This window comes from Streptopelia decaocto, assembly GCF_964273445.1.
Source record: "Streptopelia decaocto genome assembly, chromosome: 6".
Classification (NCBI taxonomy): domain Eukaryota; kingdom Metazoa; phylum Chordata; class Aves; order Columbiformes; family Columbidae; genus Streptopelia; species Streptopelia decaocto.
This window is the reverse complement of record NC_138660.1, coordinates 16658396-16679608: the sequence shown is the minus strand read 5'-3', so window position 1 is coordinate 16679608 and position 21213 is coordinate 16658396. Positions and strand designations below refer to the sequence as shown.

The window sequence follows — 21213 nt, the reverse complement described above, 5'->3', positions numbered from 1 at the left end:
AATACGGCCCCACGGTAGAGCCTGAGAACAGTCCCACCATGTCCCGCTCAAGGGGCTGAGACAGTGTCCCCGTCCCTGCTCGGTCTGGGGTGGCTGTTGTGACAGTGGCTGGAGCCAAAGACACAAAGACCATTTTTAAATGTATTTGTTATGTGTGGTCAGTGTATCTTTACTTCTGTCATCTGCATGGAATTATTGCCCCTTTCAAATTTGAAACCTGGTACATTTTATATCAAGATGACTTTACAAGTCCTTCTATGTGATATTCATTTCAACAGCACTCTAATATTGCACAATAGTCATATGATCCAGTGTGTGTGTTTTATGAGACAGACATGACACATGAAAATTGAAAACAGGTTCCTCGTCTGGAATACAGAGAGGAACTGCAGGGGAAAAAGGAAAAAAAACAATGAGAGCACGCGCCCAGCGATCAGGGTGGAGGGAAGAAGGGAGGAAAAAACAGGATGAGACATCAGAGTCATTTCATCCTGCCCGGAGTGAAAACAGCTTTCATCAGTATGACAGACAATTCATTTGCATAAATTTACTGCAGAATACAATTGAACTGTGCTGTTGCATTTCAGGACTAGCACTGGAAATAAGGATTGCTATGCCTATGGCCCAGTCATTTATCAATAATTTACAATATTCCCTTCTGCCAGAAAAACGCTTTAATTGCCCTTGCACTTCAAATGACCTTTTCTGTAGATATTACATCCAAGGAAGAATAGAGAGAATCCGGCTTTAAATGCACAAAATGTGATGTTTGTTTCGTAACCCATAATTTAAGTGTTTAGTGAGAACTTGCAGGTTATCTTCTGTGGTTGATAATACCCTTCTATATGTTCTGCTTAACATAGAGGACTCAGAGGCATTTCAAATATCTCAGCCCTGATGTGAATGCATCCCTCATTCAGGCTCACCCTCCATATTGCATGACTGAAGTATTTATAAGACCATCAGCAGGTGCAGTCTTTTTTGTCTGTTTAACTTTGAATACATTTGTATTGCCCTGTATGCATCGCATATTATACTGGGAACAGCAGGGGCAGAGCAGGACACCTCTACCTGAGGAGTGGTGCATAGCAGCTGTAGTCTATGAGCTTTTGCAGAGGTCACAGCTGGAAAAGTCACTTTTACTTTGTCCTGATGTTGCTGGCTGAGATGAAGAGCCTCCTTCCTTTAACCAAGTGTACTTCCTTGGTTAAAGGATTATGAAATCCGGTAATTTTACAAAGTTAGGTAACACAGCAGGTGTTATATTTACAGCTATGTGAGCATGAACGGAAAGACCTGAGGTAATCAAATCTCATGCTTGAAGGATAAGAAGATCCATAAGACAATCACCTGCTGAGATCAGGCACAAGCTACCTCATCCCACACCCTTTTAAACACTGAATAATTGGCCAGGTGCAGGCACTGTTCTTCTTGTTTACTTTCCAGTTTCTCCTTCAAGGCATCCACTGCTGTAAGTCAAATACAGAACAAGATGATGATCCAGGTCCATTTGTTTTACCCCATATAAGCAAAGTGTGGATGAAATGCAAATATCTCAGCACATACAGATAGTGGGGAGGCAAGCCCAGACTAGTTAAAATGCTTGTACTTCTCCATATGTCTCAAACACATATCACAGGATTACATGAAACTAAAACCCTTCCTCCAAACATGCAAATGATCCTCCACTTTTGCTGCCCCAGAGATGGTTAGCAACATTCATTAGGTAAACATATGTTGTGTTGTATGGAGGTAAACTGTTTCTCAAATGAGTTCACCTCTGTGGGGTTTTTTGGAACATATAATTTTAAATTAATACCATCACATTCATATGTGTTTTATGAAGGTCTGCCTTTAAAAAATATTTTTAAACATAGATGTTGATTTTATGGGGAACTGAATACCAAGAAACAAATAAGTATAAAAATACATAACAAAAGAACAAAAGCATTTCCTTATAGTGAGAAAAGTCTTTGGAAACAAACTCCTAAGAAGTCATTTTTATAACTTCTGTTCTACAGACTACTTAGGACATGCAATACACAGAACATCAATGGGCTCTGCCTGCATATGCAGTTACCGCAACTGTGGTTGCAAGGGAATACTTCCACGGGTAAACAACCACTATTGTGTCCATTGGGCCTCTTTGCATATGCATATATATATATATAAAAAAAACACACACCACACAACCACCAAACAAGTACCACAAGAAGTATCTGATCACTCTGAATTTTCAAATTTTCCTTCTCTGCTTTGCAGCTTCTTCTGTTAACAGCTTTAATGACCAATTTAGCTTGCTTTCTTCTAGTATCCATGTATCTACAAAATGCAATGGTCAGCATCTGCATGTCAAAGGTATGCTACTTAATGGATAGAAAAGGAAAAAACAGACAGGAGTCATAAATGCAGTCTTCACAAAAATCTAACTACTACCAATATCAAAGGAAGATTCATCATGAACTTCAAGTAGGACTAAAAACTGTATCTAAAACTATGATGAAAACAGCAGCTTCCAGACAACAAGAGAACACGAGAATTGACTGTATGAACAAGAAATAATATCAGTAAATTGACTTAATTGAATGTACATTCATTGATAATCAAGATCACCACTGAACCGCTTGCTTCATATTCTCCACTGCTCCTACCACAGAATATCACAGAATGACACAGCCTGTTTTTTCTCATCCTAGAAGAGCAATCAATCACTATTCAATCTAAAGAAAATGATACAGAAAAAAAAGGCAATAACTGATTTTCTTCATGGCACTCCGCAAACAGGAACAAAAGGGCCCTAAGATAGTATTATTTCTGTGGGCTTCAAAAGAAAAAAGAAAGCAATCTTTATAATGTCTGTAATTTATTTTCTTTGGTTTTTAAAAAAAAAAAAAATTGTAAAATTGTTTGTTTGAACCAACATTTTGGAGAATTTGTTAAAGGACTGTTCATAAATATGAAAGTAACATCTCCAGTCAATGCTACTTGTCTAAGACAAATCCATATTGCTCACAATGCTGCAAAACTGCCTTCCTTGATCTGCTGTGAGGCAGGTGCCCATTTTACTTGTCTTGAAGGATGCTAAAAATAACACATAGAAAACTGGAGTTGTGCTTGTGTGCATATAACCTTTTGCATGTATATCTTGCCTCCAGAATTTTGTGCTTAAATGTAGACAAATATAACAGTTTCTTTCTTACAAAAAAATAAAAGGCAGAGGGAGAGGGAGCAATGCCCACTTTTCATCCCTCCATGTTGAAGTGATACAGGTAAATCAATTTTGATTCACCAAAACTTCAGTAAAATGAAATAATTTCATTTATCGCCACAAGGAAACCATGAGGATTTAGTCACGGTACTGATATTGGAGTGTAGTTATATATCTGGCACAATCACTCTCCTAGTTTTTCTGTACAGCCCCTGCAAAAGAATTCAGAGATGGGCTGTACTATATGGCCAGGCTCTGTATCCTCAATGCAAAATCTGAACTCTAAAGTGAAGCTGCCTGCCCTTACCAAGAAATGATCAGAACAGGAGATCTGTAGGGACACACTTTTAATTATATGAAACCTGGAACCGCCCTGGTGCCATTCAGTGGGTGTGCAAGGGAGCTGGGCATGGGGACAAGTCAGGGATCTGGGCATTACTGATACTATATAAGGGGATCAGGACAACAGTGGCCTATACTATCTCACCTTTATGTTTAGAATGGGGAAAATGAAACACTGGATTAAGTTAAGGGTAACATATGTATTATTTGTGAGGCATGCATGGCTTTTTGGGAGGTTTCATTTTCTACTGAAGATCCCTGAATTTTACAATTGGGGATAGCAGCCAGAGCCATAGTTTTGTTTTGATGCTGAATAAGCATCTTAGATACATGTTGATTATGTCAAACTGTTCCAGACATGAAAAGACCATTACTTGGTTTGTGCTATACGGCAATGGCCACAGTCATTTATATGATCTCGACACTCAGCAAAAGAAATATAAAACAGATTTCACTCGGTAGAATATGAACAATGTGTCTCCTATATTACACAATACGTAAGAGTTTTCAATGTAGCACTCCTCTCGTCTTGGAGAAACTTAAAAGAGTGCTTTATATTGCAGTGGTGGGATATCAGAGCAATTCCATGGGTTTAGCACTGTTGTCGTGGAGTTATACTGCTATAAAACGAATAGGGAATTTGCTTATGAATATACAGCCCTCTATTAAAAACATCTTTTCATATCTGTATAACCACGTAGCACTTTCACTGTCACCTGACACATGCACCCTAATATACTTCATGTTATTCAGTGCATCAGCTTTGGGAGAATTAATTGGAAAAATAGCCTTGAGACATGAACCAACACACCAGCTTAATCAAACCCAAAGGTTAAACGACAGGGCATCGCCAGCTCATTCACGATGGTGACCCTCATTTATATCAGCTATACCTCCTGTCAGCTGGCAATAAAGAAGCATTGTTCATATCTTGAGGCTACAGTCAGGCATCACTACAGGGTAATTTATCTATATACTGTCTGATTTCAACAGCAGCATGAGATACTAGGGAACTAGGCAGGTTTTTTTATGAATTCACTGCTCTCTTTATAGCCTTCTGGGAGGAAAAAAACACAAAACCAAATCAAACAAAACACCAAAACATCACCACACTAAAACTCCTCCTTATCACCTTGGGATCTTATAGAGAAATGCCCTGCACTTTAGGGGTGACATTTCTGACGCTTCCCTCTCAGTTCAGCCAGCAGTCTCTCTCACTTGCTCCCCACCCCACATGTGACAGGGACAAACAACCCAAGCACCATAAAGTTGTGTCGCAAGGTCTCATCCAAGGGTCAGATTGTGCCACCGAGGAACTACAGAGTTAAGTACATGTTTGGGTGTTTTAATTGCAGTTTCTTGGCCTTTAAAGACTACTATGGAAAATGGACTGCTGGCTGTTTTAAGTGCAAACTTCTAGGAAATTAGTGAAGGACATTTGGACATTTCAAACACAGGGTCAAATCTGGCACGCCTGCATTTTTGCATGGTCATGCTCTTAGAAGAAGAAAGCGTTTATTTAAAAAAAAAGAAAAAAAATCCAGTCTCTTTTTTCTTGAGAAGAAGGCAAGACTTCCTTTCATGTACTGAGAAATGTCACCCTTTGTCTACGTAATTATCCTAGTACATCAACAATGTACTTGAAGTAGAGAAGTCAATTAATGTACAAATTACTTAATCCTTTATAGTTGTCCATGTAATAAACAACCTTATTTCAATCCCATAAACATCCCTTCATGAAAGTTGTTCTAAAACATACCATATAATCATTGCCATAACTTCCACATTGTATTCTGGTTTCCTTTCTGAGTGAAGGTAGTGCTGCCTTGCAAAGACAGATAGGACAGGACAGAACTGAATTACCTTTGATTCACTGTGCAACTACAGATTAGTCACTTAACCTCTCTGACTTTCAGTCTGCCTGTGGGTATAATCATGCAACTCTGCACAGGATTGTTATGAGGATTAACTAACTGACAGTAAAAGGCTTTGAGACCTGCTCAGTAAAAATTATTTCTATAAAAGTGCATATGCATAAATTGCTAATTGATGCCAGCTGGCCTTTCATCCCAGGCAGCAAAAACAGCTCCTTACCACACACATTTCCTTTAGTGGGCACCAGCAGCATATTTTTTATTTCTAAATTCCTGGGGTTTGCCTTAAAACAAACAAACCATTTGATTTTCAGGAATACTGTAATACAATTAGGAGATTGATGCAGTAATGTATTTCAGTGGTTACCTTGATTAACCCTGCACAGGCAAGAAGTGTAAATATTGCAACACCCTTTGAACGGAGAAGCGAGCCCTGTTTGCAGCGTACAAATGCAGATTCAGGAATTTATATCTCAGAGGGTCTGCAGTGTCCTGTTCATTTCCTATATGAACTTGACAATCGAGTTACAACAGCCCTCGAAATGAAGCAGAAAGCTGCTGTTCCTGGACTGGCTTTATATGACACGGCACCATCGAATTAAAATACATAAGTAATTATTTTTCATTTGATTTTCCCTCTGTGCCATAAACAACAGTGTTTTCTGGAGCCCCTCCCTCAGCTGCAGAAACTTGGATGTGCTCCACCTGCTTATGTTTGCTGAAAGACGCCAGAGGAATTTTCACTTCATCTGTTTCACAGATGCTCAGACTCTTTTCTCAAGACTCGTCATACAAAAATGTCTCCAAAATAATTAGCAGGATTTCAGTCGGCATGACTATGATGGCTGCATGTAAGGTAAAGCTCAGACAGCTCTTAAGAAATCGCAGCTCTGGAATGAGCATCTGGGACCTTGACAGCACTAATTTAGATCTTCTACATGACACATTTATAGTTTTCTATGTAGTCAAAAGGGCAAAGGGGTTAGTATGCAGAAAGCTGCTACAATGTGAGAAACATCATGCACTTTCGTAACTTCTTGCACTCGTACTGACACGAAGGTAATTGCTAATGGAGAGCAAACACGCAAGTTAATTCAAAGAGGGGGGGGGGGGGGACGACGACGGGAATTACAGAAGGATCTCTAATCACAGTCTCTATATCTCACTCCAAAATAAAATTCACCCTACTGAGGAACTAATTGGAATTAAAATAATCTTATGAACCATGTTGCAAAGTAGTATTTTAATATTCAATTGAAAGATGTACCTCCCTTGGCCATTTGCCTTGCAGCACAAATGTCAAGCAGGGCTCCTGACCATCACAAGCCTGTCCCTGCCCCGCTGCTCCTCACCCCTCCCAGCAAGGCACTGTACTGAGTCACAGGCAGGAGATGACGACAGGACTGAAAATAAGGGCACGCTAACAAAGAGACAGCAAAAGTGTCTCATGATTGTTCACAAGGCTCACGCTACAAAGTCCAGGGGCTATATTACCTGAACTTCTCTCCTCTGGTTTCACAACAGATTTTCAGAGGGGCCTTTAGTGTCACAGTGGAGGACTCAAATTGAAACTCTTTTGTCTGAAATGACAGGAATTTAATTCCCACTGCATAAACTCTTGATGACAGTATTTCACATGGCCACGAGTTACCAATGTCTGGTTTCAAGCCTACAGAGACACACAAGCCTCCTTGAAAGGACCAGCCAGGCGGACCCAAGGAAAGGGATGGCTGCTCTGGCCTTCCCTACACCCAAAGACACCCCAGACAGCTCTCCTCTCTTTTGTTTCTTTTTGCAGGAGTAGGAAGGCTCTACTGCTGTTGACTGAAGTTACCAAGACGACAGAGGTTGAAGAAAAGCTGCAGGTGCTTGCACTGCATCCCTCAGCCACAGGCAGCTGCCTATTTTGGAGATGGCAACAGATGGCAAGAGTACATGGGAGCCTCAGGATTTGTCCTGTACCAGTCCCAGCTCCTTGCTGTGGGGCATTTCTGGGGCCTGGGGAAACCTGGGACCGGAGTGGGTCTTTGGAGCCTAGGACAAGGCCAGACATGTCCTCACCCTCCTCTGTTCCCAGGTGGCAGAAGGGACCACCCAGCCCTAAAAGATGGGGTCACCTGAAGGTGGCAAGCACACAGAAAACACCCTCACTCCACTTGACAGGGCCAGCAGCCACCGAGAATCAACCAGCCCCACCACAGCCCCAGCGCAGCCCCGAGGCAGAGCCCAGCAAGGGGCCCGGGGCAGCCCTGTCCCAACAGATACGGTGAGCAGGCCAGAGACACGCACAGAAATCCCACATCCATGGTCTGTTTGATTTCCATTTATTTATTTACTAATTTAAACCCAAGTTCATTTGCCTATGACATTACCACACATGGAACCTGGAAACAACCACAACCACAGCTGCTGAGCAGAACCAGGCCACAGAAATCTCACCATATGGTTTTCGTGCCAGGTTTTATTTAGTCTTCCCCCCACTCAAAAAAAGATCACATTTGCACCTTATGTAAATATGCATGAGAGCTTTCAGTGGTGCAACACATCAGTGTCAGCCAGCGGCAGTGTGAAGCCATGCCTGGCTGCTGCGGCTGGGCGGGAGGTCACGCGAGTTCCTCAGGGGCTGAATCAGTTAAAGGAACCCACTGAGATGCCGAGCAGCACCACCCAGCCCAGGGATGCCCAGGAGCCATGCCACACATCCCACGGGGAGCTGCTGAGGGATGGGGGAGGTGGGACTTCAGGGGTGGCCAGTGCCCAGGCAGCCACATCCTGCCTCAGAGCAGTGGCATGGAGGTGTCAATGGAGACGTACCTCCCACTCCAGACAACATTCACCCACCCACGCGATGTTAAACCCCCTTCAGAGCACAGCTACAGCAACAGCCATATGCTAGTCCCCTGCTTTCAGACAAGTTTCACCCTGGAGACGCACACTGTTGGCATGAAAATGATAACACTGTAACAAAAACCTATATACACAGATAAGGAAAGTCTTGCAGAACAAAAGCCTTAGAGCGGTTAATCAGTAAGTCGCTGATAATTGAAGTCATTCAGTTTATCCTCTGTATTTCTAAGGAAGTGCTGTAAACTATTCCAAACTTAAATTATATATATGAGATTAGATGTGCATCATATTTCCCACTTGGGAATGCAGAGTCACACAATTTGTTTGGCCTTCTATAAAGACCTTCAAATGCAACTCAAGGAAAAGCTCTGGGGTTAAAACACACCTTTCTTTAAATCACTGTCAAGCTGTTTCATAAAAAAATTTTCAAGAATTACTTAATATTTTTAACACTTCTGCCTAATAACAAATGACAAAAAGCACTGGTTCATATACGCTGTACTAAACTACTTTGATTTCATTAACAGACCACTTTCAGTCATTAAGAATCCCAAGCCACATGTCAAACTAAAAGGCCACGGCATTGTCAAAATAATCATGACACACATATTATCTTACTTTATTTTGTCTTTTCCTTATCACCGCTCCCAGTTTAATACTCTACCAATCTTTACACAGATGATACTTCTCTGATCTTGCAGGTATTAATTTAAATCTGCTTCTGACTTTAAGCTTGCTTTTTCCTCTCCTGTTTTCTCTCTGCTACTGAAAAACAAATTGGAGGACAGGGGTAAACCACAACACACACTGAAATAAAACAAGACCCTGAGGATGAAAAAAAAATCCCACCAAATAACTTCTCATTAACAAATCTTTCTCAAACAGTTCAATGACTCTTCAGTGAATTTTATGTTGTACAGTTATAAAGACACTTTCAACTTGCTCTTCTTCCAAAATTTGCTCATTTAAATTAGTTTCCTTCTACTTGAAATGTTTGTGTATGGGCACTTATTAGATGTAAGGTTATTCACATCTCAAGTTTGTTATTATCAAGTGCAAGTCACTGACATGCCATTTAAATCATGGAGCACTTTAATCAGAAGATCATGTCATCATGGCCTTAGAGGCGAAAAAAAACTGAAGAGCTTAATGAATTAAGACCATCTTCCAGCTGATTAACTCATTAATTTTTTTCCTCCAGTGTGCTACACTCTAGCAATCAGAAAACAACCTTGATATCTAACAGGCAAATGAAAATCAGCTGCCAAGAAGGGATAGACCATACCCTCAGTGGGTCTAAAACAGTATTCTGTTCCATCAAAGTTAACAGAATGCTACCAATTCAACATTAGCTTTTTATTCACTGATACAACTTGATAAACTTAATTCCAAATTTATATTGCTGTGAAATTCAGTGTATTTTTTTCTGTGACATCATGTATAATTTAATAGGATCTTGCTGGGAAATGGTTAAAGGTGAACACCAGAAATTCTTGAGATACTAGTCCAAGGGAAGTTCTTAACCTAAGAGTACTTACTGATTTTTCCAAAACAGACTGTAAGCTTCAAGAAAGGAAGCAGATCAATTTTAAAGAAAGAGTTATGAACTTTAAATTAATTTTAAAAAATCTTTTAATGAAAGAACAAAAAAATATATTAGTCTCAGACACTGACATCCAACCCCAGAAATGGAAAAATTTCTCTCATCTTCCAAGTTAATGTATTGACATCATGCTGCATTGCAGACTATATTCCAATAGTATGAGGAGAACAGGATTACTCCTGGGACCAGCGGAATCAGGGGTGCCACACAGAAGACAGATTTTTCTCTGATGACGTAACATTTTTATGATTGAAACATTAATCTACATTCCAGTGGCCTGTGCATCTACGAACATGGCCAACAGTACCTCCTCTACAGAAGGATGGATCTGTAACCCAGTCTCAGCCTCCTTTTTTGCCAATGTCATTTCCTTACTGGGAAGCTTTCAGCACACAGGATCAAACCCAAAATACGAACTTATGGTTTGCAGCACAGTACGGCTGTAAGCAGAGATTACGAATTCCTGAGCAGGCTCGTGTTGGCTCAAACTAGTGTGAGCAGTAGCTACCCAGTGCCAAATGCAAATTTTGCAGTATTTTAATGGAAATCAAAGAAACAATATCCATGGCCTCAGGGGAAGAGGCACAAAGAATACCTTCACAGAATAAGCACACATGTCTTTGTTGGGGAAAAGCACGCCTAAAAAGATCTGCCAACACCTCTCCCCCTGTGTTTCACACTGCTGCTGAGCAGGGAGGTGCCCACTGCAGTAATATGAGGGAACAACAGCCACAGAACCAGAAGTTCTTTGATTTTGTTAAAGAATAACTTCATGAGCTACGAAGAAAGGGTGCCACCTCCTCCTGGGAGCCAGTGCACAGCAGGGCCCCTATGTGCCGAGGGCCATGGAGAAGCACCAGCTGCCCTGAGCTCCCCTGGGACACGAATCACAGCTCCATCCTCACACCTAGGCAGCCGCACCAAGATAGGAACGTTTCTCAAGGACACACTAGAACAAAACAATCGACAGTGACTGCAGCATCTGCTCAGCGTAACCACCATAATAAATTTCAATCTCATTTTAATTTTTATACATCAAAAGCTATTAGATCTTAGCTATTTGAACCTTAATTATTATGGAAGCAATTAGCTCTCATGACCAGAAGGCTTTGCTTGAACAATTGTGATGAGCACTATATTTTCTACAGCACACACAAAAAAAAAAAAAATCCTAACACATCTGTAGCTGTCTAGGACCTTACAGTCGCCACTGTGCTTCATATGGGTATCTCAGCCTTCTGCCAGGTTACAAAAGAGAGAACTTATAGGCACGCACTATATGACATTGTATATTTGTTTAAATGAAGATTACTTCCTAAGGAATTCTGGAAATATAGAATTTCAAAATTTAATTCCCTCCATCTATAGAGAGATTAAACTGTTTTTAAATATTTAAATATTCTTTGAGAGAAAACTATTTTGGTACGCTATCTCCTATAAAGACAGCCCTAATTAGGCAACAGCTTCAAGTAACATGAAAAGTGAAATTTCTAGAACTGGTGAAAATGCCCTACACATTTGAGTTTCAAGATACAGAAGTATTCCATGGAGTTTTACGAATCAATTGGATTTCATAGATATATATTGCTTTTTAGTACCTTTTTTCAATGCGTTACTACTTATCCGAAGTATGCATTTTAATTCCGAGTCATCTTAGTTTCACCATAACACGTTTTATCCGTAGTGCAGCGTGCCCATACAGCCTTCCCCCAAGCTTTGGTGAGCTGATATGACCTCGGCATACAGGGCTGCTGGCCGAGAATAGCAGCTGAACAGCAGGGGACAACAGAGCTGTTTTAGAAAGTGTTTTGGGATCTTTCTGGGTGAGAAATACTACACAAGTACAAACAACACATAGTAAAGAGCTACCGAGCATTCACCAGCACACAAGGCCTGGCCTCCTTGGTACCTCACAAGTTTCCCAGTTGCTTTTATAAGCAAGGGTGAAATCCTGGAATGGCCGGTGCTCATTCTTAACCAAGTCACAAGGAGCATTTTTAATTCCTATATATTTGCATTTGACACAGTGCTGTTTGGATGTCAGTCACTATCTTGTCCATAACTAATTGAAATATAAACTGTTTAGTGCCTTGTTTTACATTAAGAGGTTTGATTTAGATTACTTCTGCCGATAAACACCATTTGCTCACAAAATTAAGAACTGATGACTTCCAATTCAAGCTTTTGTTGAATCAGAGGCAACTAATAACATCAAAGCTCTGAAGCCAAAGCAAGTGCTTGATTCCAGCCAAAGGGATTTCTATTTATATTAAAAATTCTTTAAAACTGTTTGAGACACACATTCCTAATGAAAATCCAAAAGTAAACCGAAATACACAAAACTATTTTCCTTTAATTAATATACATATATTCAGAGAAAAGTTACTCTACCATACGTAGAAAACAGCCATATACTTTCTCCTGTAAAGGTAGTTAAAGCAGAAACATGAAGCTGACTAAAATACCTGACCATTTTTAGATGGGATGTAAGAACTTCCTGAATAACAAGATGCCCTTTACTTGAACCATGGCTTGAAAAATGTCACCAGTGCAAATCCTAGGAAAAAAAAATACCACCAACGTATCTGACAGGACACAACTTCTACCGCTTTCAGAATACATTAGCCTTACAATGCCATTTTACCAGTAAGCAAATAAAATTATGCCAAAATACATGCAACGCAGCAAAACTGAGCACTGCAGAAGGCCCTATTTAAAGCAGGCTCAGTTTAAGATTAATTCAATTGCTTTAGCCAATTTATATTCTCCACCTAGGACTCCTGGACTTCAGGAAATGAAGAATTACGACGCTTTAACAACATTCTCCACTTACATCTACCCTTCATATTTCTATTAGCTCCTCCACAGTCATTGAAAGCATAAATCCTCACTGACATAAATGGGCTTTCCATACATGTAATAAATAAAATCATATGCAAGAGAGGTCCCCTCTGAAGCTTAAAGCCAAGAGCAGCCAGTGCCAAAGACCATGCAGTGTGTACATGGCTCATCCCAGCCTGCCCGCAGTGGAGCCCACAGCAATGGGGTACAGGACAGGACCTTACCATATGGGCATGTTTTGAGAAAGAAATGAGCACATGCAACTCTCCATTTTCAATATTAGAATGAGACTCAGCCAAATTCTTAGAGCACTCTGGGATACAGTCATGTGTGAGGCTTCTGCAAGCAGTTTACTCTTCCTTAACTTTAGTATTAAGCATTTTCTTTTTCATTTCTGTAATACTACACGAAGAAAAAGTAAATGAAATACTTTATCTTCACACAGCATACTTGTTAGGCACTAGTTTATTTGATGCACTTCAGATTTGGAAAACACATCAAAGCCTCTGTATCTCTCGCCAACAACCACTATATCTAAATATACTGAAGCTATTAAGATTTGCCCCATGCAAGAGTTCACGTGTCCTTTTGCTTCATTTGATGAGGGCAGAAAGAATCAAAAAAACACGCTTCCAATTCACAGTACCAATGCATAATGCTTAAGAATAACAACAGAAGACCTTTAATGAGGCAAGAAGAAAATAAGCCCTATGCTTCACATTCACATTAAACATGGTGGAAAACAGTAGGCTGGGGAGTGATGGTACAAGTTTAGCTTGTCGCACTTGTTTGATTTGTTTCTTTATTGAAGTTAATGGCCATCTTAATATCACAGGCTTACAGAACAGTAATGAAGACCAGGCAGCTAGCTGAACTTTTATTTACAGCTGGATAAACCTGCACTCAAAACAATCACTCATGACCGTGCTATAGCTGCAAAGAGAATATTTTTATTCAGCTTTATAAGAATGAAGTGAGGTGGTTTTATAAATATGTGCAGCTTCCAACTAGCTATGGTTTCAGTAGCCAAAATAGCAATAAATGTTCAAGAGGAGTAGGATTTTTAAATTATCTATGAGAATTTAAGTAAAACACTAGATTATTAACCACCCATTTATGCCATCTGGATTTCCCCATCTCAGAAAGTCTTAGGGCAGATTTTCAGCCCTTTTGAGCCAACAGGACAGTACAAACAGGAAAGAAAACCTCGGTCTCTGGGTATGGAAATGAGAGACAATGTTCACTTTGCATCAATTTTGACTGATTCAGTACCAAGACACACAAAACCAACCCACACACAGTAACAGTATGGCAGAGGGGAGCCATTTGCCTAGTCTTCAGCTGGCTGGAGCAAAAGTTTTGGGGCTGGGAAACAACGAAAGGGAAGAGGCATGAGGCTGGGGTTGCAGCAACCAAAACTACACAGTGTGGGCTGCTGGGCTGTGTGAAGCTGGGACGTTAGTTCTTCAATTTAGGAATTTTCTGACTGTTGAGGGGCCCCTGGGCCCAGAAGGCATGGAGCACACTGTCTCCTGAAAGCTAAAGTGATAAGGAAGGAAGAAAAAAAAGTTTTAAAAAAGAAAAGGTAAAATAAAACACAGTCTAAGTTTTTAAGTGCAATGACCAATGAAAGCAGCAACACAGCATTTATGAGTTGGCTGTAGAGGCATCTAGGTTAGAGAAGAAATGGGGTATTTTGCAAGTATGCGGTAAGAGACAGTCCTGATGCAAGGCCTTTGCCATCAAAATTAACAAGGCAGAAAACTGAAAATAGGCAGCAATGTCTGAGCAGACATTATTCTTAAATTACTCTTACACAAAGAATTAGAATCAGGCCTAGCATGGCAATTTGAAGACTATGTTTTATTTATTAAATAAGTATCCCAGTGAGAAACATATTATTTATATGGATAATCATTAGATCACAATCAATATTACTATTCATCCTATAAACTTATTATGAGCTTTCCCTTGGCAGACTAATTTCCAGTCTCTGCTACTGGTGTAAACCCTGTTGCTCGAAGCACGTTGAGACAGTTTCACATTGCACTGAGATTTATTAGTAGGGCTCACAGCTGACAGCATGCAGTGTCTCTGATGGTAAAGGTCAGTTTTAAGAAAATAAGAAAAACAGAAGAAAGAAAAAAAGACAAAAGGGAAAATGAAAACTCTAGGCAGCAGCCAGCATGGCCAGGAGAAGAGCAGGGGGAAGATGCTGCCCCAGGGGTTTGGTGAAGGGCAGAGAGTTGCAGCCCGAGGGCAGGAACGCAGGACCTGGGCATCGCACAGCTTAAGGCACCTCAGGGACTGCCCAGCTCTCCCAGGAAACACCTCAAATCCAGTTACTAGGTGGGCAGAAGCATAACAACTTCGGGTGTGTCCCAGAGTTGCAACAGCCAAGTTGGGTGCCAAACCGCTGACACCACACTGTGCCAGGGAGGCCCAAATGCAGCCATGGCCCCTTCCTGACACACAGGCACCAAATAAACCACCGTCATCACCAGCCCACAGCCAGCCAAGGACAGGAACCATTTGTTTTTTGCTTTGTGAGTGAAGCGATTAAGCTATTCCGAAAGACCAAGCCCCATTTATTTATATTGCTTCTCAGCTATGTGCAAGACTTGATTTGAAAATGTCACTACTATTCTAATGCCATTTGCAAATTGCTAAACCAGATTTTAATCAGTCTTCAGCTAAGAGACACAATAGCAGAAATGTCAGCATCATACCTTCCACAAAACGTGAACTAATTATCTCACCAATTCAAACCAGTAAAACAGGCAAGCACTGAGTATCATGCCTGCAAATGCTGTTTCATTAATATACATTTTCCTGTTTAATAAAAACTCTTGAGGAGGAATTAGATGGCCTGACTCCCTGACTCAAGTGGATAACAAGGTACTGATTATTGAGCACTGACTTCACTTCGAAGAGCCTTCCAATAGAAGAAGGGGGGAAAAAAAAAAAGTTAAACCTATGACACTACTTCAAAGATTGCAGGCAGCATTTTTAACCTCTGTCCTTTTGCATTAGTGCAGCAGTGCCTAGAAAAGCTACAGCAGAAGAGAGAGTAATTTAGGCAGTTCCTTTCATGCCACCACCATAGCTCAAAGGGACAGAAATCAAGAAACATTAGAATCAGTGTAAGCCGATTAGGACATTAAGGAAGAATAAACCACACAGAACTTAAACAAAATCTGTTAAAAGGCACAGAAAAAGCACACGTTTCTGAGTAGAAAGCAACTTCTTTTCTGGAGATACTCCAGATTTCCATTTTTCATCTGGTGGTACTTAGCATTGTGATAAGGGAAGAGGAGGTTTCCAGCTGAAACACTAGAGTGCACAGCATTTGACATGAAAGACCTACGGGCAGGACAGCCACAGTCGAACCAAAATCCTTAGGATCTGAACAAGAATGGACACTCTTACCTACACACACCTAAATCACACTCATGCCTGTGTACAGAAATACGCTCTCTTTAAATAAGAGCAAATTAGTAATCTGTCATTGAAAGTATGGTCCAGCTAGGAAGAACGAAAGACTTAGTCTCATTCTTTTTTGTCATTCCCCAGCACAAGCTGGTTTATCTTAAACTGAGATTTGCCATTTACAGGTATACAATAAGCCACTGCAAATGCTATGTATTTCTCCTGTTCAGTGAAATCATGCCCACAAGTCTGGAAGGGTGGGAATGGTGACAGCACAAACAGGTGAAGCAAGCAGGTGTAGATGTGCAATAAGAGGAGAAACAAGTCTTAAGCCTTCCGCTGTAAGTAAAAAAATTATATTTCAGGAAACACAATGGCAATAAAGTTGCATCAGATCTGGAACTGGGCAGGAAAGAGAAGCTCTGAATTTGTTCAGTTATTTAACTTACCAGATTTTGTGGGGGCTCCCCCTAAATTACTTCAAGCAAGACATTTCTCTGCTGTTCTTGAAACCAACCCACTCAGTTACAGAATGACATTGGATCCCAGCAGAATACCAAATGAAAGAAAAGCGAAGCCTGTGTTGTGATGAAAGGACAAGGAAAAGAGCAATCACATAAAAAACCCAACACCTAGACCTCTGAACAGCAAAGCAATTGCATGTGTCAAGTTCCCATAACAGGATGGTGCCAGCTGAGACTTATGTTAAAACTGTGCAATAAAATCAGATGTCTGGAGTCTCTGTCAGAAGAACGATGCTATCTCATTAATGGGATTACATAGAAAAATTGGAGGGATTTCAGTCAAGAGGAATAAAACGATTAAGGATCAAAAGAGTGTGACTCATGAAAGAAAGTAAAAACTGGATGCTGTGCTCTTGCCTGAAAAGTCCACGTCTCAGAACCAGAGACGCTCAGTGGTACCAGTGACACCAAAGCACCTCCCTTCTTACGTCTGGAATAAGAGTGACAAATCAGACACACAGAGCAAAAAACTTGTAGTATAAAATGGTGGCTTTGTTATGGCAACACTGTTGTTGTATCACTCAGCAAGGAACTAATAATCAGCGAGGAAAGAGGAGAGGAAGGCTAATTACCTATAAACAGCTGGAGGATAGAAGCCCTGTAATGGAAGAATCCATTTAGTTGGGGCGGGGAGGGCGAGGGTTGGGAAAGGAGGAAAAAGAGAGACTGCAGAGGGTTTCTTATCCATACGAACACCACATATGCAGAATTATCTTCCCAGGATGGGTATTGGAAATCACAACTGCTGAATCATGTGAAGAGGGACTGGCCACGACCCCAAAAACACCATCGTGAAAGTCCAATGATGGCAGGAGGTGAACTAGCTGCAGAGGGAAGAGGAGAAACAGGGCAAGCAGGAGAAGGGAAGCATTGTGGCAGCAGATGTTCCCTAGTCACCAATACTATGTTATTATACATTGCAGGAAAAAATAAATGAATAAATGAGATCTCTAAATACAGAAATGAGATTCCCTTCACTGAGGGTTCAAACATCTCTCTGCAGTCCATCTTTTCCAGTTGAAGGGCTGCAGGTTAAGTAAAAAGGTTCATTAAATTCTACACACATTCACAGAGATAAACTGATTTCAGAAAGCATTATTATCTCTGAACTCTCTCTCACCAGGGGTGAAAGCCAGATACTTTGTGAACCATTTTTATGATGGCTAATATTCTCTAAAAATTCATCAATGTCAACATAGAGGACAAAAGACATCACTGTGGAAGAGCAGATGCTACAAAGTACTGTACAAAGCATATTAGGGTCACTTGCCCTGCATTCCTCTGCATCAGCACAGGGCAGCACTGCTTCAACACCCAGTCTTTTTTCTTTGCTATTGTGGCAGGCAAACAAGTCAGACAAAAATGATGCTTCTCAAAAAGAAACTTTGCTGAGGAAGTGCCAGACCTGAAGGTGCCCAACCAAGTCGTTCACAGCACACCCCTGCCATCCACACAGTGTGCCAAGAGATGCCGGGAACACACCAGGAAGCAATTTCTTCCAACCCCATCTCACATCAGATCCCCCAACAAGGCAGGGTGTGTGTGCACACGTGTGTGTATACACATTGGCACAGGAGGGTGTTAGGACATTTAATTGCATTTTGGACCTTATCCAGTACATGTGGCATCAGGCAATGGCTCTTCTAGAGCTGACACTTTACAGAGCAGTGGAGGCTAACCTAGTTCTCTCAATTTTCACCAAGACCCTCGAGGATGAGTGGATAGTCCCTACAACTGACAGCCAGGCTGGGTGAAGGGCATGTGGCTGCCAAGTCCCAACCAGCAGCACAGGTCTAACTGGTACCCAGCTCAGCGTACATGGCTGCCCGTGGCTCTGCAAGGCTGGGTGAGCTCTGCAGCCAAGGAAAACGGCTCCAACAGAAGATGCAGAGAGCAGATTTGTTTGCTATTTTTATATGGTTTCTTACCACAGAAGAACACACTCAAAGCTCTTAAGCCATTAAACTTTAAAGAAGAGAAGCTTTTTCAGAAACTGTGCTTTGATGTAACTGGGCAAATTCATCTAGTTGCTTAACAAAATCAAAAGCTAAGTCTCTTCCCTGCCCCTCTTTTCACCTCTCTTAAAAAACAAACAAACAAACAAAAACAAAATAAAACAAAGGCAGCGTTTACAACAGGCAATGTTCATTGCAGGCTGCTAGAAATCCTCCACAAGTTGCATTGCACCGCACAACCCAAACCTCTTGTTCCTGCAGCCCAAAATTTCTGGTCAGAAATGCCCAATGACTGTTTTGATTTAGAAACTTTACAGTAACAGTAAGAGTTAATGGCATTTCCATAGCAACAACGACCATGTCAGTTACTTTGGGCTCTTTAGAGTCCTCACACATACACAGGGCACCTTCGCAGTGGTCTGTTCCTTAAGTTTATACTCCCAAGTACCTTGCATCCAGTGTGATTGCGGGTCTTCATGAGGGGAGTTGTGGTACAGAGCTCAATGGCTTCTGGTTCATGGAAGATCACTGTTGGGAGAGGCTCCTTCCGAAGAGTTAGGACATTCAGCTTAGTCTTTAGCATGGTCTGAAAGTGCTAAACAGAGAAAGAAAAGCAATTAACTCCAGCTCTAGTGCAGAAAAATGAGAGTTACTAGCTGGACATGTCTGTGTGTTACACTTGCTGTTCAGTGCCTTGGAAGTTTCCATGGGGAGAGTTAACAAGTTCTATAACTCGAGACAGTGAACATTCATTATCACTATTAGAGATGTGGAGACTGTTTTTAATTTAAAAAACATGAGATCTGATCACTCCCAGGCATATTATAAAACTGTTCATAGACCCAGATCCTCTACAAATGATCATATGGAGGGAAGAACAGAGGACCAAAGACTGTTCAAAGAACTATGGATTCATCCATTTCTGTTTTCTTTCCTCTGTACTCAAATCTCATCCCATTGACCTCTGTAGATCTTACCATTCCCACTGAGCTGAATGCCTCAGCGGTTTGTCTTCAGCATGTGAATTTTACATTCTCTTCCTTTGTAATTAATAGTTGCTCTAGTCGCCAATGTAAAAGCCACTACTGGTACTAACAAACAGATGTCATTCAGAACTTTTCAGATGCAATAACAGACAAAAAATAACTCCCCAGGCTTGAGTGAAGAACTATCCAAGTGGATAGTAATGTCGTTGAATGAAAAGCTTCTCAGCAATTGCTTAGAGTGAAAAAAAGCCAGTCCTTGAGAGATTTCCAAATCCATTTTATGGAATCAGAGGAGTCAGAGAAGTTTTTCAACATTTAGATGTTTCTTTGAAGTGACCTTCATTTGAGAAACTGCTTGCTACTACATATCTAAGGTGAAAAATATGCAGATATAAAGCAAATCAATGTAGTATTCCCAGCTAGTAACATATTGCAGCAATATCTAAATAAATACAATTCATAACTTGACTCTCATAAATCAGCAGTTATTAGACGCATGTGCAATGACTTCAGATCACTTTTATCAAACCATTTGTTCTGACTTTTGGTGGGAGATTCTTGTTTTGCAGTCTGTCCTTCCCTCAGCCTCCTCTTCACCCCTGGAAGGCAGACAAACGTGATGGGGTCTGGCTCGCAGAAAGAGAGATGCTAAGTGATTTCCCAGAACCCTACAAGAAATCCCTCTCAGAGCTAGAAAATCAGCTCAGGTCCTCACTTTTCAGTCCTGTGCTTTAGGCGACGAGAGGGTCTATTAAACCTTTTATTTACACACAGGGGATGAATGAATTGTTTAGATACTATGCTGTTTTCACAGCAATTTTTGTGGATTCAAGTATTCCATTGAAAATGCAATAGAATTTCTTGGAAATAAACTTCCTACATAATTCATAAATATTTTATCATTAGCTAATTGAAAGCCTGCTAATACACTTCTAAAACAGTTTGATCCTTAGCTCATCAGAATTTAGGTCTAATAATTGTTCTAATACTGGATCTACAGCACCTTAAACATGCTCACAAGCATATTCAAGGCATAAACACTAACAGTCTGTGAAAATAGTACTTGTTTTTCCACGTCATGCATGAAGTTAAAGCAATAATTTAGGCCTTGGTGCTGATTGTGCAACCATTCAAGTTTCCATCCCAGTGAGCAAATCTACTCATATTATTTTTCATCTGGCTCATATTACACATTATTCCATTCACTCTCCCAAACACAGCTCCAGCAACAGAGCACTTCATTTAAGATGATTATACATTAAAGAATATTCTTTGACACATTTTTCTAAAGATAACAGAGCTCGTCAGACAGGATTACTAAATCAATGAAGAAAACCTCTTTCATTTTATCTTTCAGTTGTGATTAACTGGCTTTTGTTTGGAGTTCCGTAGGCTTTTCTGGTCAAGTTGTTAGCAAAGGCTAAACAACAAATAACCAACCATGACAAGTGTAAAGCAAGATCAAAGTCTGAGATCTTGAGTTTGAAGGACCACTGATTACCAGCACTGGACTTGCTGGTCCCATTAACTAATTGCTGTCTGCTACAACCATAGTTCTATTTGCTTGAATTGCTTTTATATATAGGCTCTAAGTCTGCTGACTG

At 40.7% G+C, this 21213-nt stretch overlaps 1 protein-coding gene across 1 annotated transcript in view; it reads right to left on the bottom strand.

The window, feature by feature from the left end:
- Positions 1–21213, bottom strand: part of PID1 (phosphotyrosine interaction domain containing 1) — an 85299-nt gene that overhangs the window by 32451 nt on the left and 31635 nt on the right. The window contains exon 2 of the mRNA XM_082055881.1: positions 19072–19218. Within this exon, the coding sequence (XP_081912007.1) occupies positions 19072–19218 (147 nt within the window). The remainder of the gene's footprint in view (positions 1–19071; positions 19219–21213) is intronic.